The sequence below is a fragment of the Poecilia reticulata genome, unplaced genomic scaffold (genome assembly GCF_000633615.1).
Source record: "Poecilia reticulata strain Guanapo unplaced genomic scaffold, Guppy_female_1.0+MT scaffold_125, whole genome shotgun sequence".
Lineage (NCBI taxonomy): Eukaryota > Metazoa > Chordata > Actinopteri > Cyprinodontiformes > Poeciliidae > Poecilia > Poecilia reticulata.
This window is the reverse complement of record NW_007615013.1, coordinates 41,111-57,427: the sequence shown is the minus strand read 5'-3', so window position 1 is coordinate 57,427 and position 16,317 is coordinate 41,111. Positions and strand designations below refer to the sequence as shown.

At 40.9% G+C, this 16,317-nt stretch overlaps 1 protein-coding gene across 3 annotated transcripts in view; it reads left to right on the top strand.

Annotated features, from left to right (window-relative positions):
• Positions 1-16,317, top strand: part of usp6nl (USP6 N-terminal like) — a 54,791-nt gene that overhangs the window by 1,439 nt on the left and 37,035 nt on the right. Inside the window, exons 2-3 of one of the 3 annotated variants that reach the window (XM_008401586.2) lie at positions 1,396-1,630; positions 7,228-7,322. In XM_008401586.2, coding sequence (XP_008399808.1) covers positions 7,319-7,322 — 4 coding nt within the window. In that variant the 5' untranslated portion in view covers positions 1,396-1,630; positions 7,228-7,318. Of the gene's footprint in view, positions 1-1,349; positions 1,631-2,871; positions 3,082-7,227; positions 7,323-16,317 lie in introns of those variants that run through there. The other 2 variants (XM_008401585.2, XM_008401588.2) reach the window with 2 other exon arrangements.

Below are 16,317 nucleotides of genomic sequence, written 5' to 3'. Positions count from 1 at the left end.
TTAAAAAAAAGCAAATAATTTCCAACTTGATGACATAAAAAGATATTTCTAAAATATGTATGTAAATTACTTTAGTTACTTAAACTATATCTTTTTATTTTAAAAATAAAAGTTGGTTGTTTTTCATGTTTTTAAAGGTTCAATCACCTGCGCCTTTCTTTACTAATTAAGCGAGTTTTAAGGTAACTGTGTTTATTTCTGAGATTAAATTAGATTGTAATTGATTTATCACAAATTATGCTGAAAACATTGTTTATCTGTCACTTCACCTAAAATCACAATAAAACATTTTGAGATTTTACAGTTTTTCTACCTAGTGATCAACTTGAAACTAAATCTTCCTGCCGTTCTTGTTGCCTTCGGCACGTTTAAAAGCAGTTTTTCTCTAAACAAACCAGCCTGCAGAGCTTGTAGGTGACACTGGAGGTCGGATGTAGCAGATGTTGATACGTAAACAGCAGCGCGGCGACCGGGACGCGGCGGTTCCTGAAACACAGAACCGACCCGGCTGCTCAGAGATGCTGAGAAAGTTTAAGCCGCTGATGGGAGAAAAGGTCACCTGGAGGCTAAAATCACAGCTTCACTTTGAAATCTCTGGTTCAGCTGCAGGAGTTTCTACCTGCAGATGCAGACAGAAGGTTTATTTCTAAATAACTATAATCTGCAGGGAGATAAAAATTAAAATTTAAAGTACAAACGTTACCAGACACCAAATCAATGCAGAAGTTCCTTCTTGGCTCCAAATTTGTCTGAATTGACGCAGATTTGTCTGATTCTGCATAATTTACAGTTTTTCTTTCTGCTATGTACTTTAAGGAATGGTGCAAAAATCATCTACAATAACTCTTTGAGATTAATAAAGCATTTTAATTAAATTGTTTAATAGAAGACAATACTTTGTAGTTTTAAAAATAGTGTTATTGATTGTTTAGTGTCTAAAAATGTAAAAATAAACGAATAGAAAAAGACTTAATTTGTCCATTTTTTAATAAATTACTTCAATAATGTATAAAATGTTTAAAAAAAATCTAAAAATAAAAAACTGATTTAAATTCTTTATTTTTTGAATAAAGATACATTTTTAATGTTTTATTTATAACAATAATTTGCATAATAAAAATAAATGAATACAAAAAAGGTATGTAGTTAACAAAATAATCATATTTAAATAAAAAATTGTTTTAATTAATTTACAATAGCATTTAATTAAAATATAGTTTTTATTTTTCAAAAGACACATTTTAATTACGTTTTATATGGAAATAAAATAAAAATTAATAAAAAACTTGTGATGTAGAATCAAAATGAATGCAGACTGAAGACTTCAGTGATGTGTTTGGCGTGATGAGAACGTTCTCAGGTGATACACAGACAGGTGAGCTGGATGATTTTCAGCAGGTGGGACTGCAGCAGGATCCAGCCGCTGGGATCCGACCAGCCCGGCGGGCGGCGCTTTCTGCTACCTGGCTGGGATCCTGGATCCTTCCCCCCCCCCACACACCGACTTTCAGAAGCGCTCCGGACTTCCTGGTACGGGACCATGGATACTCGCCGCTAACACTCCAGGAATGAGAGGGGATTTTACCCGCAGGCGATGTGAAGCGAGCGGAGCCTTCGAGTTGGAAGCAAGGTGAGCGGGTTCGGAGGCTGAGGCGGAGTCGGAGCGGAAACTTGTCCGGATCCCCGACACCAAACGCGGCTGTCAGTCATCGGGGAGACGGTGGTGCTTCTGCGGGGCGGGATGAGGGCGGCGCCGGGGCTTTTCTGCTCTCCACCGGGGATCTGAATGAGTTTATTCAGCTTGGTCAAATATAGTGTAGAAAATGTTGTTCATGTTTTATTATTTAAACTTTGTACTTATTTGTATTCACCGAGGCCTACCTAGCCAATCCCCCACTGCTACCGTGGAGCTAGCGGAGTTATGCTAACACACTTCCGGTTGCATCATACAAAATAAAAGTACTCTCAAATAACGTCTTACCCACTTGGTTAATTAGCTGCTAACTGGGCTTAAACAAAGAATACATTTTAATTAAATATTACAGAAAATCACACAAATTATATCTGAAATCAACACTAGATCTTAATCAGATTCAGTCTTAACCAGAACATAAATCCCTTCAAGAAACCTTTAATAACTCCTGGAATACTGATGGAGACATTTAATTTCCTGTTAGATTTATGACAGAGGTACAACAACTGTCCAAAACATTTAGAGCAAAGTTCAAGAATATGAAAGAATATTAAGAGGTCCTTAATTTTCCTGCAGATACAGTTAGGGTCTTATTTTAAAATGTAATGCTAAAGGAAAAGTAGCTACGCCACAAATTTAGCTAGCAGCAAACAAGCTATGCCTGAAGTGCACAAATCCAGGAATCTGAATGAACTTGGTGCCTTTGGGCAGAAAAACATGGTTTTAAAGTACAATGTGATTTATTGAAATAAAAAAGAAACATGCATATAATGTTTAAATAAGTGCTATAACAGGCATATAACTAAATGTTCTACAAAAACATGCATGTAAAATTATCTGTTATGACAATAGATATTACGGAAGTTGATTTGGTTTATTTTCTTTTTAAGAATTTAGTGATTTATTCAAATGTAGAGACAAAAAAACAAACAAACCTAAATGTTACATTTGCCAGTAATTAATGACAATTATTATTTTTCTTAAATTACAGTAGGGATCAACAGCAGGCAGTTGTGACTTTGAATATCAAACAACAGTAACTGTACTTCCGGTCCTGACTGGGCTAATTTTTGTAGCTTTATTCGCTCCCCTGCAGTGGACTCCATACAAACTGCTCAACCAATCAGCGCCTCCACTCGGATCCCTTCTGGCTTCTGATTGGCTGTGCTGGCCTGCCAGTCCGAGTAATGAGGTCCGAGCTGCTTCTGCTTTTCAGCGTTTTTTTAATGAAACAAGGACTGCAGTTGTTTTAGTTTTCAAGCCGGAATTCATGCGGATATAACCCGCGGTTATCGGATGCGGCTTTTAACGGGACTTGGTTGTATAAAGTTGGTCATTATGGGATGTTTTCTGCTTCACGAAACGGGATAGTTACCTTTCGCAGCAAGGTATGTGAAGTTTACGGAAATGCTAGCCGGTAGCCATTGGTGTTCTTTCAAAATAAAACGTAGGTTGTGTGGGAAGTAGGGTTTAATTTGAGCAAGGTATATTTGTTTTGCTAGCTATGCATAGAAAATACTTAACACAATTAATTTGGTGATTTTAAGATATAATTCACAGCGGTTGTTTGTCTTGTTTTGTGGATTTAATTTTTATTTTGAAAACCGGGGTAACAAAAATAACCTCATCGCTGCCAACTTGACTCTGTCCTATACTGCTTCAGGATAATGCGGCTTAAGGCAGATTTACAATTTGAAAACACAAGGTGTGTGTTGTAGGTTGGCTCAAACAGCTTTAATGTGGTAGCTTCCAGTTTGCCACGCAGTTAAAAGGTAAACAATCTCCCGGAAACACCTGGAAGAAGATTCCATTGCCCTCTGTGATTGTTTTCTTTTCCAGGATGTCAGAAATCAGCACAACACATGTATGGATGTGTCAGGGTCAGGCTTTCTGCTTCATCAGCTTTCATTTTCTAGCTTTGAGTCATCGCAGGGATCAACTCCTTCCCTGTTCTGATTTTAAACTTTGATAAAATGCCGGAGAATCAAATCAACATTCCAGGGAAAGTCAAGTCAGGTTGTGGAAAAACAGCAGGAGGAATAGATTTACCATTATTAAAGAGCGTTTCTGAAACATTCCTGCCTGAACGCTTCCTAAACTGCCTTCAGGGTTTATTTGAAACACTTTAAAAGTGAGCTAAATTATCATATTTTCCAATAATTGTCTCAGGTTCTGAGGACAGTTTGATGGGGGCTTCTGTTGTAAACAGACAACGATGAAGATAAGACGAACAGAAAGACTCCAGCCCTCCAACTCTTCATTCTCTGACTGTTTTCAGCTCTGACGAGAACAACGCTGCGTGTTTTCAACAATCTGACCTTTCCAAAAAAGAAATCCTGCTGCTTTCTGTCCGACGTGGCATTTTAGGAGTCCCATACACACAGCGCCATGCAAAAATATTCAACTCTACTTTTTCACGTTTGTGTTCAGCTGCAGATGAAAACCAAAATGCAGCAGCCACCAGGTCATTTCAAACTATCAGCGTCAAAGTCTAAGCGGCCGTGCATAAAATGTTATTGTAACGATAGGAATTAGGATATATCTGCTGGCTGCGGATTGGATCTGAAATGGTTTTCACCACAGAGAATCTGTTATCAATCCCTGCATTCCTGCTGCTTATCTCTGAAAACGCAACATACTCCTCTTAGCTCGGTAATGACCTCATTTTCTGGAGATAAGAATTAGTTTAAAGTGGTTTTTTAAACGCAAAACAGTCGACTTGTATCAGCAGGAAGGAAAACAAAGAAATGTGGATGAATTATTGTTTTATTCAGTAAGAAAACGGCAAAAAAGGCTTTTTGAAACCAACCTAGACCCGTGTGAAACTGGTAAAATCATGAAATAATTTTGATTTGCAACATTTTTAAATTAAGCCAAAGCCAGGCCAGATAACGGAGAACCAGCCAAATCTGGAAATGGATTTAGTGGTACCAGTCTGACAACATGAAGTAGGTTAAAGGTGTCAGAGAGAAACAAATCAGCCTCAGATGGAAAGAAATACTGAAGAAAAGCAGCAATAAATCAATTAAGACAACATTATTTATCATTTTTCTGCTTCTATTAAAAACTGAGTGATAAAAGTCGTCAGTTTTGGTTCAACTAAACCTTTTTTTAAGGATTATTTTGTTTTCACAGACTTAATAATTAATGTATTTGTTGTTTTGTGTATTTGGAAATTTAAAATGTTAAATTAATGTTATATTGCTTAAAAATGGTCTTAAAACAATGATGTTATCATTTATCACAATAAGCTCTGGGACAATTTATCATCCAGAAAATGTAGTTATTGTGACGGGGTTAGGCCTAGTCAAAGTCTGACTAGACATTTTGGTTTGGATACATTTTTGTCAATGTTTCAGTCAAGCATCAGGTTTTAAACGCAGCAGTTTCACCTGAGCTCTTACACTTGAATAAGTAATCAACCCCTGACGCCCCTCGTCCTCTGGGCGCCCTGTAGCCGGAGCCGATCTGAGGCTCCGTGACGGACAGGAAATGGAAAAAGCTGGCAGTCGTCGGGGTCAGCCGCCACAGATTAGTTCATCTCCTCCTTGAGTTGCTTTTCAATCTGTGCTGCAGACAATTGAGTCAACCCGACCGTGTGTGTGTGTGTGTGTGTGTGTGTGTGTGTGTGTGTGTGTGTGTGTGTGTGTGTGTGTGTGTGTGTGTGTTTTCCTGCTGAAAGGGCAGCGGATTTGCCCGCTCGTCACATGGCTTCCCAGACTCTCAGGGTCCGTTTCATAGCAACAGAACCGTCCATCCAGAACTTGTCAAAGTTTTCGTCTCAGTTTTACTTTTTGCCTTAAAATTGTTTCTTTTTCTTGCTTTTGTGTTTTGCAGACAGAAAATTCATCCATGATTCTTTGTTTTCCTTCCTGTTGAGTCGACGTGGAGGAAGGTTGATTTGGTGTTGATGTGACCGGATGGTTTTGGGTCTTTATTCTGGTGAAAACGACCCAGTTCAACCTGATCACTGATCATTCACTGAGCTTTAAAAGCCATTTGGAGTCTAATCTAGAGAAAAACGCTGTTTTCAAAGAATACGTTTGCGATGGCGATACATTTTTGGACGCTCAGTTCGTGACGTTGGGCTTGATTGGCTGCTGATCCTCCGACTCGCTGCGGCTCCAGATGCTGACCGTCCTGCTGGACTCTGGAGGAGATGCAGCCAGTTTGTGTTTGTGCTGCTCCGTGTCTGGTTGGTGTTTCTAACCCTCACAGTCAGAGCAGCAGCTCCACGTCTCTCACTGAACCAAACCGGTTCTGTTTCTGCTGGACCGGGCGACCTTCACCTCTCACAGGAAACCGTGTAAAAGCCATTTCCTTCCTTTAATGAAAGCAGCAGGCAGTGGAACCTGGAGAAGATTTCATTGCTTGAGGAAGTTTGAAGAGCCAGAAGTTCAGTTCATAAAACCTGAAGCTGTTCTGACTCGAAGCGAGGAAATGTGGATGTGAATGTGCTTCACTAAAATATTTCTCATTTCTGTGTCGGCTGAAATTAGAAAACTGGTTCTGTTGGGGATTTCTGGCAGGTTTGCACTGATTGGTTGGTGAGGTGACTTTTATAAAGTTACGCAGTTTACATCATGTTGTTCAAAACTATTTAGTTTGAAATATTTAAGTTGGAGTTAGTATGCTTAGAGCTAGCTAAATATTTAGCTCGCTACTTAGTTTGCTAAAAATGTAAACATTTAGGTCCAAACTAAAGTAAACATTTAGTTTGAACCTAATTTTTCATAGTTAGTTCAGATCAGAGGCTTTAAACGAGTTGCTGTTCGTCATTTGGAAAAAAGAAGTGAGATCTGACATTTGGAGAAAAGAGCAAACTGGCAGGAAGTGTGGAAAGTAAAGTTTGTTCTGGTGACGGGCTTCTGCGGTATCCACACTCTGATGGGTTGAAATAGTCCATCAGTGCAGCTCAAGTTCTCCAGAAAAATCTTTGTTAGTTTCACAGTCTTCTGAACCTTTTCCTTCCACTTAACTTTCCATTATTATGCATGAATTCCGCCTTCTGTTAGTCTTTCCCATTAAGGTTTAGGCCATAAGAAATAAAAATAAAGCAACTTAACTAGAACTGAATATTTATTATCATTTATATCACAAATAAAATTATATTTTTTAGCCTAAATAGAGATTTATTTTTTTCAGTCCTTCACATCTGCTTTGTTTCTCCGTCACCTGCATCCTTTCCCTGCAGCGATCAAATGACCCCCATCACCACACGCCATCATCAGATTACTGTAATCTGGTCCGGCCGTAACGCCGCGCCGCTAACGGCTCACACACACACGCAGCTGGTAATTTACCCGCCGACATTTCTGTCCCCGAGAAGGCGGACATTACCAGAAACTCGTCTTCAGTCAGCCGAGGGAAGCCATGTTTGTTTTCAAAACGCTGTCCAGACACAAAATCTGAATAAAATTCAGATTGAATCTTCGTTCCACAGCAGATTGAAGATGTTTTATGTCTGTAGGAATCAAAGTTTTGGTGATTTTGCTGTCAGAATGACTCTGGTTCTGGTTCTGGTTCCTCTGCAGGTCATGAGTTCCCCTCAGAAGGACCCAGCGGAGATCAGCCTCACCTGCCCCACCCAGGCCTCGTCCTGCCCCCCAGCCCCGCGCTCCCACCATGAGTAAGTGGGACCAGTTTGGTGCTCTGACTGGTGCCGGTCCAAAAATCTGGAAATCTGAGAACATTTTTCAGTTCAGGTTTTATTCTGTTCTGAGTTTTTACTTCAGCAGTGGAGTCTTACGCAGTGAAATAGAAGCAGCCTTAGAGTCTTAATCACCGTTTCTATGCTGTTCTAAGAACTCACTTTGGTTGAGACTCACTTTGCAGTTTTTCTGGCTGAATATCTGAACAGTTCTTTAAAACTGAACAGGTTTAAATCTGGCTCTGAAGCTGTTTCAGGGATCCAGTTGTTGGTGGTTCTGGTTCTGGTAATGATCAGTTTTCTGAGTGAAAATGGTTTGGAAAACAAAACTTGGATCATGAAAAAAGACTTGTTTGTTCTCTGGGAGAGAAATATCATCCATTCATTCATTCATTCATTCTGAATTTCTGTCAGATTCATATTAAAACTCATTTCTGCTTTAATAGTTTCTCTAATACGAACCAACAACTCTTGAAATTTGGGTTAAAAGTTTCGTTTTAATGTCGGACCAGAACCCGTCACATCCGGATCATCAGGTCTCAACCCGGCGCTGCGTTGAAAACCCTTCACACGTCATTCCAACACTTTTTTATTACTGTGTAAACACTGAAAAACTAAAAACAGCAAAAGAATCATTTTTCTGTTTCTGGTTGGTTTTACGTGTTTCGGTCCAGTTGTTCAGTGTTTCCCTTCAGGGCTGCAGCTCTGGGAGGCTCTGCTGCCTCTGACATCATCATCCTGCTGCAGCTGGTGCTGCAGCCGCTGCTGCTCATTCAGCCTCCGACTGTGGGATCATATGCTACAACCGTCTGTAAAGTGCTGCAGCACTCATCGCCTCTTCCCTCATAAATCACGCTGCAAAGCATGATGGGAATGCGACGGTAGCAGGCTGAACTAAATCTGGAAGTCCCAGTAAAAGGACAGTATTGTGTGTTTTCCAGACACATGGCAGCCATTTTATAGCAGGATCAAGTAATTATGTTACCTTCAGTTGTTATAAAAATGCTCCGTATTTCAGAGAAATTTGGCGCCTGTCACTTTAAGAACTCCTGCTCTGTCTGAAGCTCCGCCTTCAGGAAGTCATCCCAACATGGCTGCTATCTTAACCCTTAATATCCACACCATGTGTTGCTAAGTCTCATAAAATCCTCTGATATCACTGAAATGTAAAAAGTAGCGGCGAGCGGCCATCTTGTTTTCTATAAACGTCGACTGAAACTAGAAGCGTTGGTGAAAAAACTGTTTAGATTCTGTTTTTGTTGCTTTCATGTGAGCTGATCGCGCTCAGCAAGCAGCCGCAGATCTGAGGAGAGGTCTTTCATGTCCTCCATTATTCATCCCAACCTTTGATGGACTCGCCTGGAGACGGTTGACGATGTTGATACCCAGAGCTAATTACTTTAATTACCCCCCAGCAGCACAGAGAGGGGGAGCGCTGGCTCACTCTGCCGCTAACGAGGCTCTTAACGAGGGCGGATCCGATTGGTCGGGGCTTCGATGTTTTTACGAGGATCAGCAGAAGATTAGAGGTTCATCTTGGAGCCGGTTCTGATTCTTCTGCACTGCAGGAATAGAAACCAGCAGTTTTAATTCAGGATTTATGATCATGTTTGGTTCTGGTTCTGGAAACTCCACCGAACCAACTATCTGACCCAAAACCGTTCCTCAGTTCCTGAGTCGTTGCATAAATATTTAGTGTTTACGCCTGGATTGGTTTCAGTTAGGCTGCAGTTTTCCTCCATTTTTCCTGCTAAGCTGTGAACAGGTCTGGGCTTTGACTAGGCCACTGCTTGTTTTCGTCAAACCTTTCTGCCCAGCTGTAGCTAAATGCTTCGGGTCGTTGTCCTGATGGAAAATAAACGTTCTCTGTCTGACATGATGCTGCCACCACCGTGCTTTACACCGTCTGATGAACATAAAGCTCCATTTTGGTCCCATCAAACCAGAACTTTGTCATCTTCCTAAAGAACAGCCTGAGAGATGACGAAGAGACGCTTCGTATCGTTTTGTTGTTCTGTAGAGAGTAAAGTCGGTTCATATCAGTTTTACTCTTTAAATGCTTTTAAAACACATCAGAGACGAGAAGAATCTGTTTAGGACAGATTCTGTCCAGAAAACAACCAAACCAAAACAGGACTCCTGTCTGTTGATGAAAAATGTCAGAATGAAGTTAGAAGTTGATCTCCTGCATGTTGTAAATCATCTAGCGTGACATTTTGAGGAGTTTCCTTCAGTAGGAGGACGGTTTGTAGGTCAGACCCACCGATCTGTCCTTCACCTGACTCACACCTTCCTCCCTGCCTGTCGGAGGGAGACGGATGTCAGCCGGTGCGTCTGGCTGCAGAGGGCTGTAATTATCTGCTGCTCAGCCTCATCTGGCCTCCATCTGCGTTCGCTACGCTGCAGCGCGCCGACCAAACAGGTCGTTACGCCGTTCCACAAAAAAACCCCGCAGGCAGCGCTGATTAAAAGCTAGAAGACACGGGAGTATCAGATACGGAAAAAGTCCCAAAAAATATCGCAGAACCACTAATCCTACAGGAAACCTGGGTAATGATTACTGTACTGCGCTACAGGTATTGCAAAAGAGCAATAATAATAATAATCGATATTTATAAAAACACCATTTATAAAATCTAAATGATTGAAGTTCATTCATATAGTGAAACGACTGACGGCTCTCGTTCCTTATGCAGCCAAAAATAAACAATCTCCAGAAAACATTCAACAGTTAGTGAATCAGAGTTTAAAATATGCAGATCCAAAACTATTGGGATAAAATTTGAGTCAAACTGTGGAATAATTTTAATATCGAACAAAGTCGACAGCAAAACAGTTGTCTTTTCCAGCGGCCATTGTACCAGCTGACCAAACTCTGGTTGCTAGGTAACGGCTCATTTTCCAGACGCCAGAAATCATTAACTTATTGCCCAAAAACGGCTGTTTTTTCTTGAGAGTTTGCGTTGCTTTTAGGAGCAGCGGAGACCCGACTGGAAGAATAAAAACGTTCAGGATGTGAATTTAGTGTAATGGGTCCCTTTAGGGCCCCGGATGGTTTGCTGTGGGGGTGCGCTGCTCTCAGCTGAGCCTTTTGTGTTTGTTGTGTTGGGTAGATGTTGGCTGAAGGGCCCAACATGTCCCTGCAGCTCCTGTCATTCAGCATCCTACTCACTGCAGCTCCAAATAACTCCTCCACAGTTCCTCTCTAATAGCGCCGCTGCTAATGCGTTTTATGCAGCGGTGGTTGTTATGGCTGCCTCTTCATTTCCAAATTGCTCCCTGGTGCTTCCAGTTATTTTTTGCTTTGTTTTTGTTTGCACGGCTGCACTCGGAGGCCTCCTCTGACACGTCTCAGCCCAGAGTGACTCAAGTCTGCTCGCTAGTTAAGGCTGGTGGCTGTTGGGAAACGTCTGAGGAAAGACGCGGCTGCACCGGTCTGGCGGGTTCCTCCTGGACTCCACCAGGATTTATCCCCTCCAGCATTCCCTGCTGCCAATTTGAACTTGAATGAGGATTAGCGGGTTAAAGGTCAGAGCAGATTTCCAACCAGATGACACATTGAAGCGCACAGTAGCAGCATTAGAGGGTTTTATAACCGTTTTCCCAGCAGCAGCAGTAAACCTGCGTTTTTGTGGTCAGTCTTTCCTGAAACCTCCTTGTTTTGCCGGCTGTTTTATCAGCGTGGCACAGATTCCTCTGAAGCAGAAGCTGTGGAGATGTAATTCACTTACCGCAGAGCATAAACCTTCAGATTGATTATCTCTCCTCGGAGAGTTTCCTCCCATTCTTCTTTAAAGCCACACGACTCGGCAGCAATCTGAGAGGAATCTGTCCTCTGAGCTTCTGCACAGCGGAAACCGCTGGCTGGTGATAGCAGAGCAGAACGAAGGTTGGGGGGTAAATACTTTTCCACACAGCGCCAGTTTGGTGTGGATAGATTATTTAACCCTTAATAAATGAAATCACATTTTAAAAAACATCTTATATTTCCTCAGGTTATTGTTCAATATTAAAATGCGTTTAATCTGAAACTTTCAAGGGAAAAATGGAAAAAAAAATATTATAATTGCTCAAATGTGGCCGCTAGTTTCGTTAACGAGCTACAGTGACAAAGTATTTAGCAGAAACTAATGCTAACGCGCCAACTTAAATCATGTTGGTCCCATTTTGTCTCAGCAACAAATGCTACAGCGTAGTATATCGCCCCCTGCAGGGGCGGACTTGTCATTACACGCCTGCATATATGTTTTTTTGGTACAGATGTTTCACTCGTAGTTTCAGTTTCATATTTGTTGAGTTTTGTTAAGTAATCGACAGTAGGGCTTCAGAGAAGAGAGAACAGGAAGACTGGAAAGAGAACAGCAGCGTCACCACCTTCAAAATAAGAGCATGAATAGGACGACAAACTTTATTCAACTGTTTATACAACTAATTGAATTAGTGCTTTAAAATTTAACCTGAAAAAATAATTTAGGGGAAGCTAAGAGTGCTAAACGTTTCCAAAACTAGCCTAGCTATTAGTTATTAGCTATTAGCTATTAGCGGAAGTGTACCCACCATTGTAATTGGTATTTCAGTTTTCTGGAGGGAGTTGCAGAGTATTCCTTTTCTTTTGTGACGTTTGAAGACTGGAAGCTGCAGGTTCTGACCCGGTGTCTGTAGTGATGCCATTTTTCCAGCTTCACTCTTTGCGTTGGATGTCACACGGTGTGCTAATGGTGTGACGGGAAGGAAGCGCTGCTGGAGTTATCAGGGCAGCAGAAGGAATCTGGTCCGGTGACCCCAACCCTGCCCCACCATGAGCAAACCGAGGCTCCAAACCTGAACGACTAAAATCTCATAAAGTCAGAAATGCTCCAGAGTTCAGTGGAAGGAGCCTAAAAACCAGAAGAGTTGGATCTCCTTGGTGCAGAAACTTCGGTTCTGGCAGCTCAAAGTTCAGTTTCCTTTACAGAAGCAGGTTTTGCAGCGGGTGCAGCTCCAGTGGATGTTTCATTTAGTGTTCTGGCCGTTTTCCTCCATCTCCACTGTTACAGAAATGAGCTCAGTTTAGAGCCGCAGCTAATGATCATTGTAGTAATCAGTTATTCTCACGATTAATCAGGTAATCAGATAAAAAAGCCATATTCTGATTTTTTTTATTTATTTAACCACCTAAGTTTATTTCATATATTAGAAAAATAAGATGCAAATAAGCAATTCAATCCTTTTTTGTCAATAAGAAAAGAAACATTCGATATATTGATTACTTTTTAATGGATCCAAAAGCTCATTATAGCATAAATATTTACAAACGTTTATTGTTTTTATTGTATTCCACTTGTTGCTCCATCATCCTAACTTTGGGAATTCGGAAGCTTTTTAACTGGAAAACGTTTAGATTCGGGATCGTTTCTGTCAGAGTCTGTTGAGTGTTTGGATTTTCTCTACATCTGATGCAGTTTTTAAAGAAAGGAAGAGTGAAACGAGCCTCCAAACGCTGAATGTTTGGATCCTCTCTGTGGCCTGAATTTGCTCTTTAATCTCTGCGTTTGCTACATTTCCAGCAGACCTTGAGTGTTAGTCTCGGTTTCTGTGGACTGATGGGAACAAAGGTAAGGTTATCAGGCCATAAAAGGATCAAATTGAGCTTTTATTACAGCTGAAACTCCCTGCAGATTCAGGGAAACTAAACTGAAGGTAGTTTAGCTGCAGATGTTTGAATAAAAAGCTGAAATTTAGCTACAGATGATAAAAACGCCTCAGATTGGAAGCTGCAGCTCGTTCCCTTCACACAAACAGAGACGCGTTTCCTCGCCGCAAGCCGTTCGTGGTCGCTCTGCATTTGGTTGCCATGGTGAGCCGAGCGGCTCGGCCGTGTTTTTATCTGCTGTCCTCAGAAAGTTTGATCCATCCGTCCTCAGAGTGGAGACGTTGGACAAGCTGCGTCTTGTAGACCTGGAGCTGGTGGCGTAATTATTGGAGTCGGAGCGAGTTGGTCCTGAAAAACACGGCAGAGCAGGAGGAAGTCACTGCGAAGTGCCTGCAGAGATACAAGCACAATAATTACAAACTACTGACAGGACCGAGCACACAGCCCTGAGGAACGCCACAGCAGGACCTCTAGGAAGTCACTACTACATATATTACATTTAAAAAGATTTGCGTTGACATTTATTTAGCAACTTGATGAAGTGAATTGTTATAATTCTCAGAAAAAGGATCTTTTTTCCTCTTTTATGTTTCTTTTTAAAGCTTCTACATTTATATACGCGGTGCTTTTCTCTTCCTTTTTGTTTTCACCGTTCTGGATTTATTTATTCATGCATTGAATGAACGTGGCGACTTTTCAATGCTCAATTCTAGAAAAACGTGAAATAAAAAAAAAGCTGCTTGCTCTGAGCAGGAAGTGACACGGGGCAGGCAAACAGGAAGTGTGCCAGGCAGAACGGCGCAGCGGGACAGGAAGCGGGAAAGTCGGGAGTCAGGAGGGAAACGCCGACTCAGCGCTTCGGATAGCATTTAGCTTCAACGTTTAATGGAGGTTATGAATGACGGCTGCCGAGCAGATCTGTTCGAAAATAAAGGCGAAGGAAGTGAAACGTGATTGTTATCATAAAAGGTTCCATTTCTCCTCAGGAGGCTTTTATTTTGAAATCCTCAGCAGATTGTTGCATATGGATTCTGTCTGGTTGAGGCTTGAAAAGGGAGGACAAAAATAACTGCAGCTGAAACACCCAGACTCTCTGTTCTTCTGCTGAAAACCAAAGTAAAACCAGTGGAATGGTTTAAATTATTAAGACATTTTCTGAATTTTATCTTAGATTAAAAAATTTTAAAGAATATTTATGAGAATTCTGGGGGTAAAAATACACCAAAAATATAACTTCTGTCAGACATAAACGGATATTTACTGATTTTAGCAATCAAAAAGTTAAAATACAGACAATAATTGGATGATTTTCAGCCAGTACAGAACTGACTGCTGCTGGTTTCCAGTCGTACCTGAACGACGTTTCAGTTCTGCAACACGGATCTGGATAATTAAGCAGTAATAACAAATATTACATCAGCCCAATTAAAAATATACATATTTAATTCAGAAATGCTCCATAATGGTCACATTGAGTGCTGTATGCATATTCATGGAAAGTTTGGTGGAAGGACGATATGCACCTGTAGGAACGTTGTCATCAACACTTTTGAACACTGGGATTTTTACCATCAAAATCCCAGATTTTGTGGCACTACTTTAGGAATATTTACAATATTTTTTTCCAATTAAATCCAAAAATCTACATATTGAAGAAAAACACGAGCAGATTAAATCTTTAAAGAACACAAATAGCTCCATTTTGGTACTCGCCACATTGACAACAGACAAAATCTTGACAGGGTGGTAGAAGTCGGAAACACTGCCACCTGCAGGTGGGAGTCGGCATCACTCAAATCAAATGTTTCTTTTATTTTTGCGAAACATTTGCGAGGAGAGGAAAAGTCCAGAGGAGAGCAGGAAGAAACATTCCTGAGGTTTAAACATCCATCCATCCTGATGTGTTTAATAAAATAAACGGAACATTTCATGTTTTTAACATCCAGACGTTGAACCTAAACTCAGTGAAACCAGTAAACGAGTGTAGATCTGAAGAGTCCTGGATGGTTTTTAGGGATGTAACTGCTTACCTGTGTGTTTACAACGTCGCTCCGGCTCTAATTTGATTGTTTTCACTCGCCGCCGTCATCCTGACCTCCAGCTGTAGATTAAAACGATGGATTCTCTCTGATGAGAAGTTATCGATCTGCTGGTTGTCGGTCGGCTCCTTCGTCCTGCTTCCAGTCGAACCCGGATCCATTTCGCCTCAGGAGGCCCGCCGCTGCTCGCTCCGCTCTCATCCAGGCTGATCCTCTGGAGATGCGGAATCGATTGATTCTGTCTTGTTGAGGCTTGAAAGATAAAAATAAGTGTAGCTCGATGGTTCCCACACGTCCATCTTTTTCTCCTGCTTCGTGTTGACGGAAGGGCTCCGTTTAATTTCCCCGAGACAGTTTTCACTAAATATCAATCAATAAATCCTGACGTAACGAGGAGGACGTGAATATCTGGGAGTTGGTTGGAAACTTCCTGATGTTCACGTTGAGTTGGAGATTATTTTTTTTAGTAACGGTGGGAATATTTATCCAAGATCAGTTTTTAATCCAGATGAGTATTAAAAATGATTTCTGCGTTGATCGTTTTAACAGCTTTTTGCATTTCTGCACCGTCTCCATGACGACTACACGATGTGCCGCGTAGTTACAAAACTTTGGGACATTTTCTATATATATATTGATTCTGAATCGAATTGGATGAGAGTCCTGACTTCAGCCACTAGGGGGCAGTAGAAGGCAGCCTAGCCTTTTCACAATCACAAAGTTAGCTGGACGATAAATTGTCCCAGAAATTATTGCGATAAACGATAATATTGTCATTCTGAGACCATTTTAAACTGATTTAACGCTACTTTAATTTCTACAGAACATTTCACACGATTTAAAAATCCAAAATAAACAAACGTGAATTATACAATTGTATTTAAAGAATGATGATAACAGACGGGAAAGAGTGGCAGGAAGTGAAAAGTAGCTTCTTCATGCTGGTGGTTAAACGTTATCAAAATGACGGCTTTTCATCTATTAAAGGGAAGATGGTTACATTTATTTTATTTTAATTTATCCTGTGTGATTAAATGGATTTATTGCTTAAAGTCTTCGTTCCCATTGGACCGCCCGTAGAAAAATGGATTTGTTGATAACTTCACCAATGTTTGGGGGAATTTATCGTGAACGTTTCTGAAAATATGCGATTAATTCAAACTTGTCCTCCAGATTCCTGTTTTTTTTTTTTTTCCCGGAAGTAAAACGAAACATTTTCTGGTCAGTTATGCGACGCTAAAAGCTTCTCGCTTCTCGCTTCTCGCTTTCGTGTTTGTAAAAAATCTTCGCCTCGCTCAGCAGG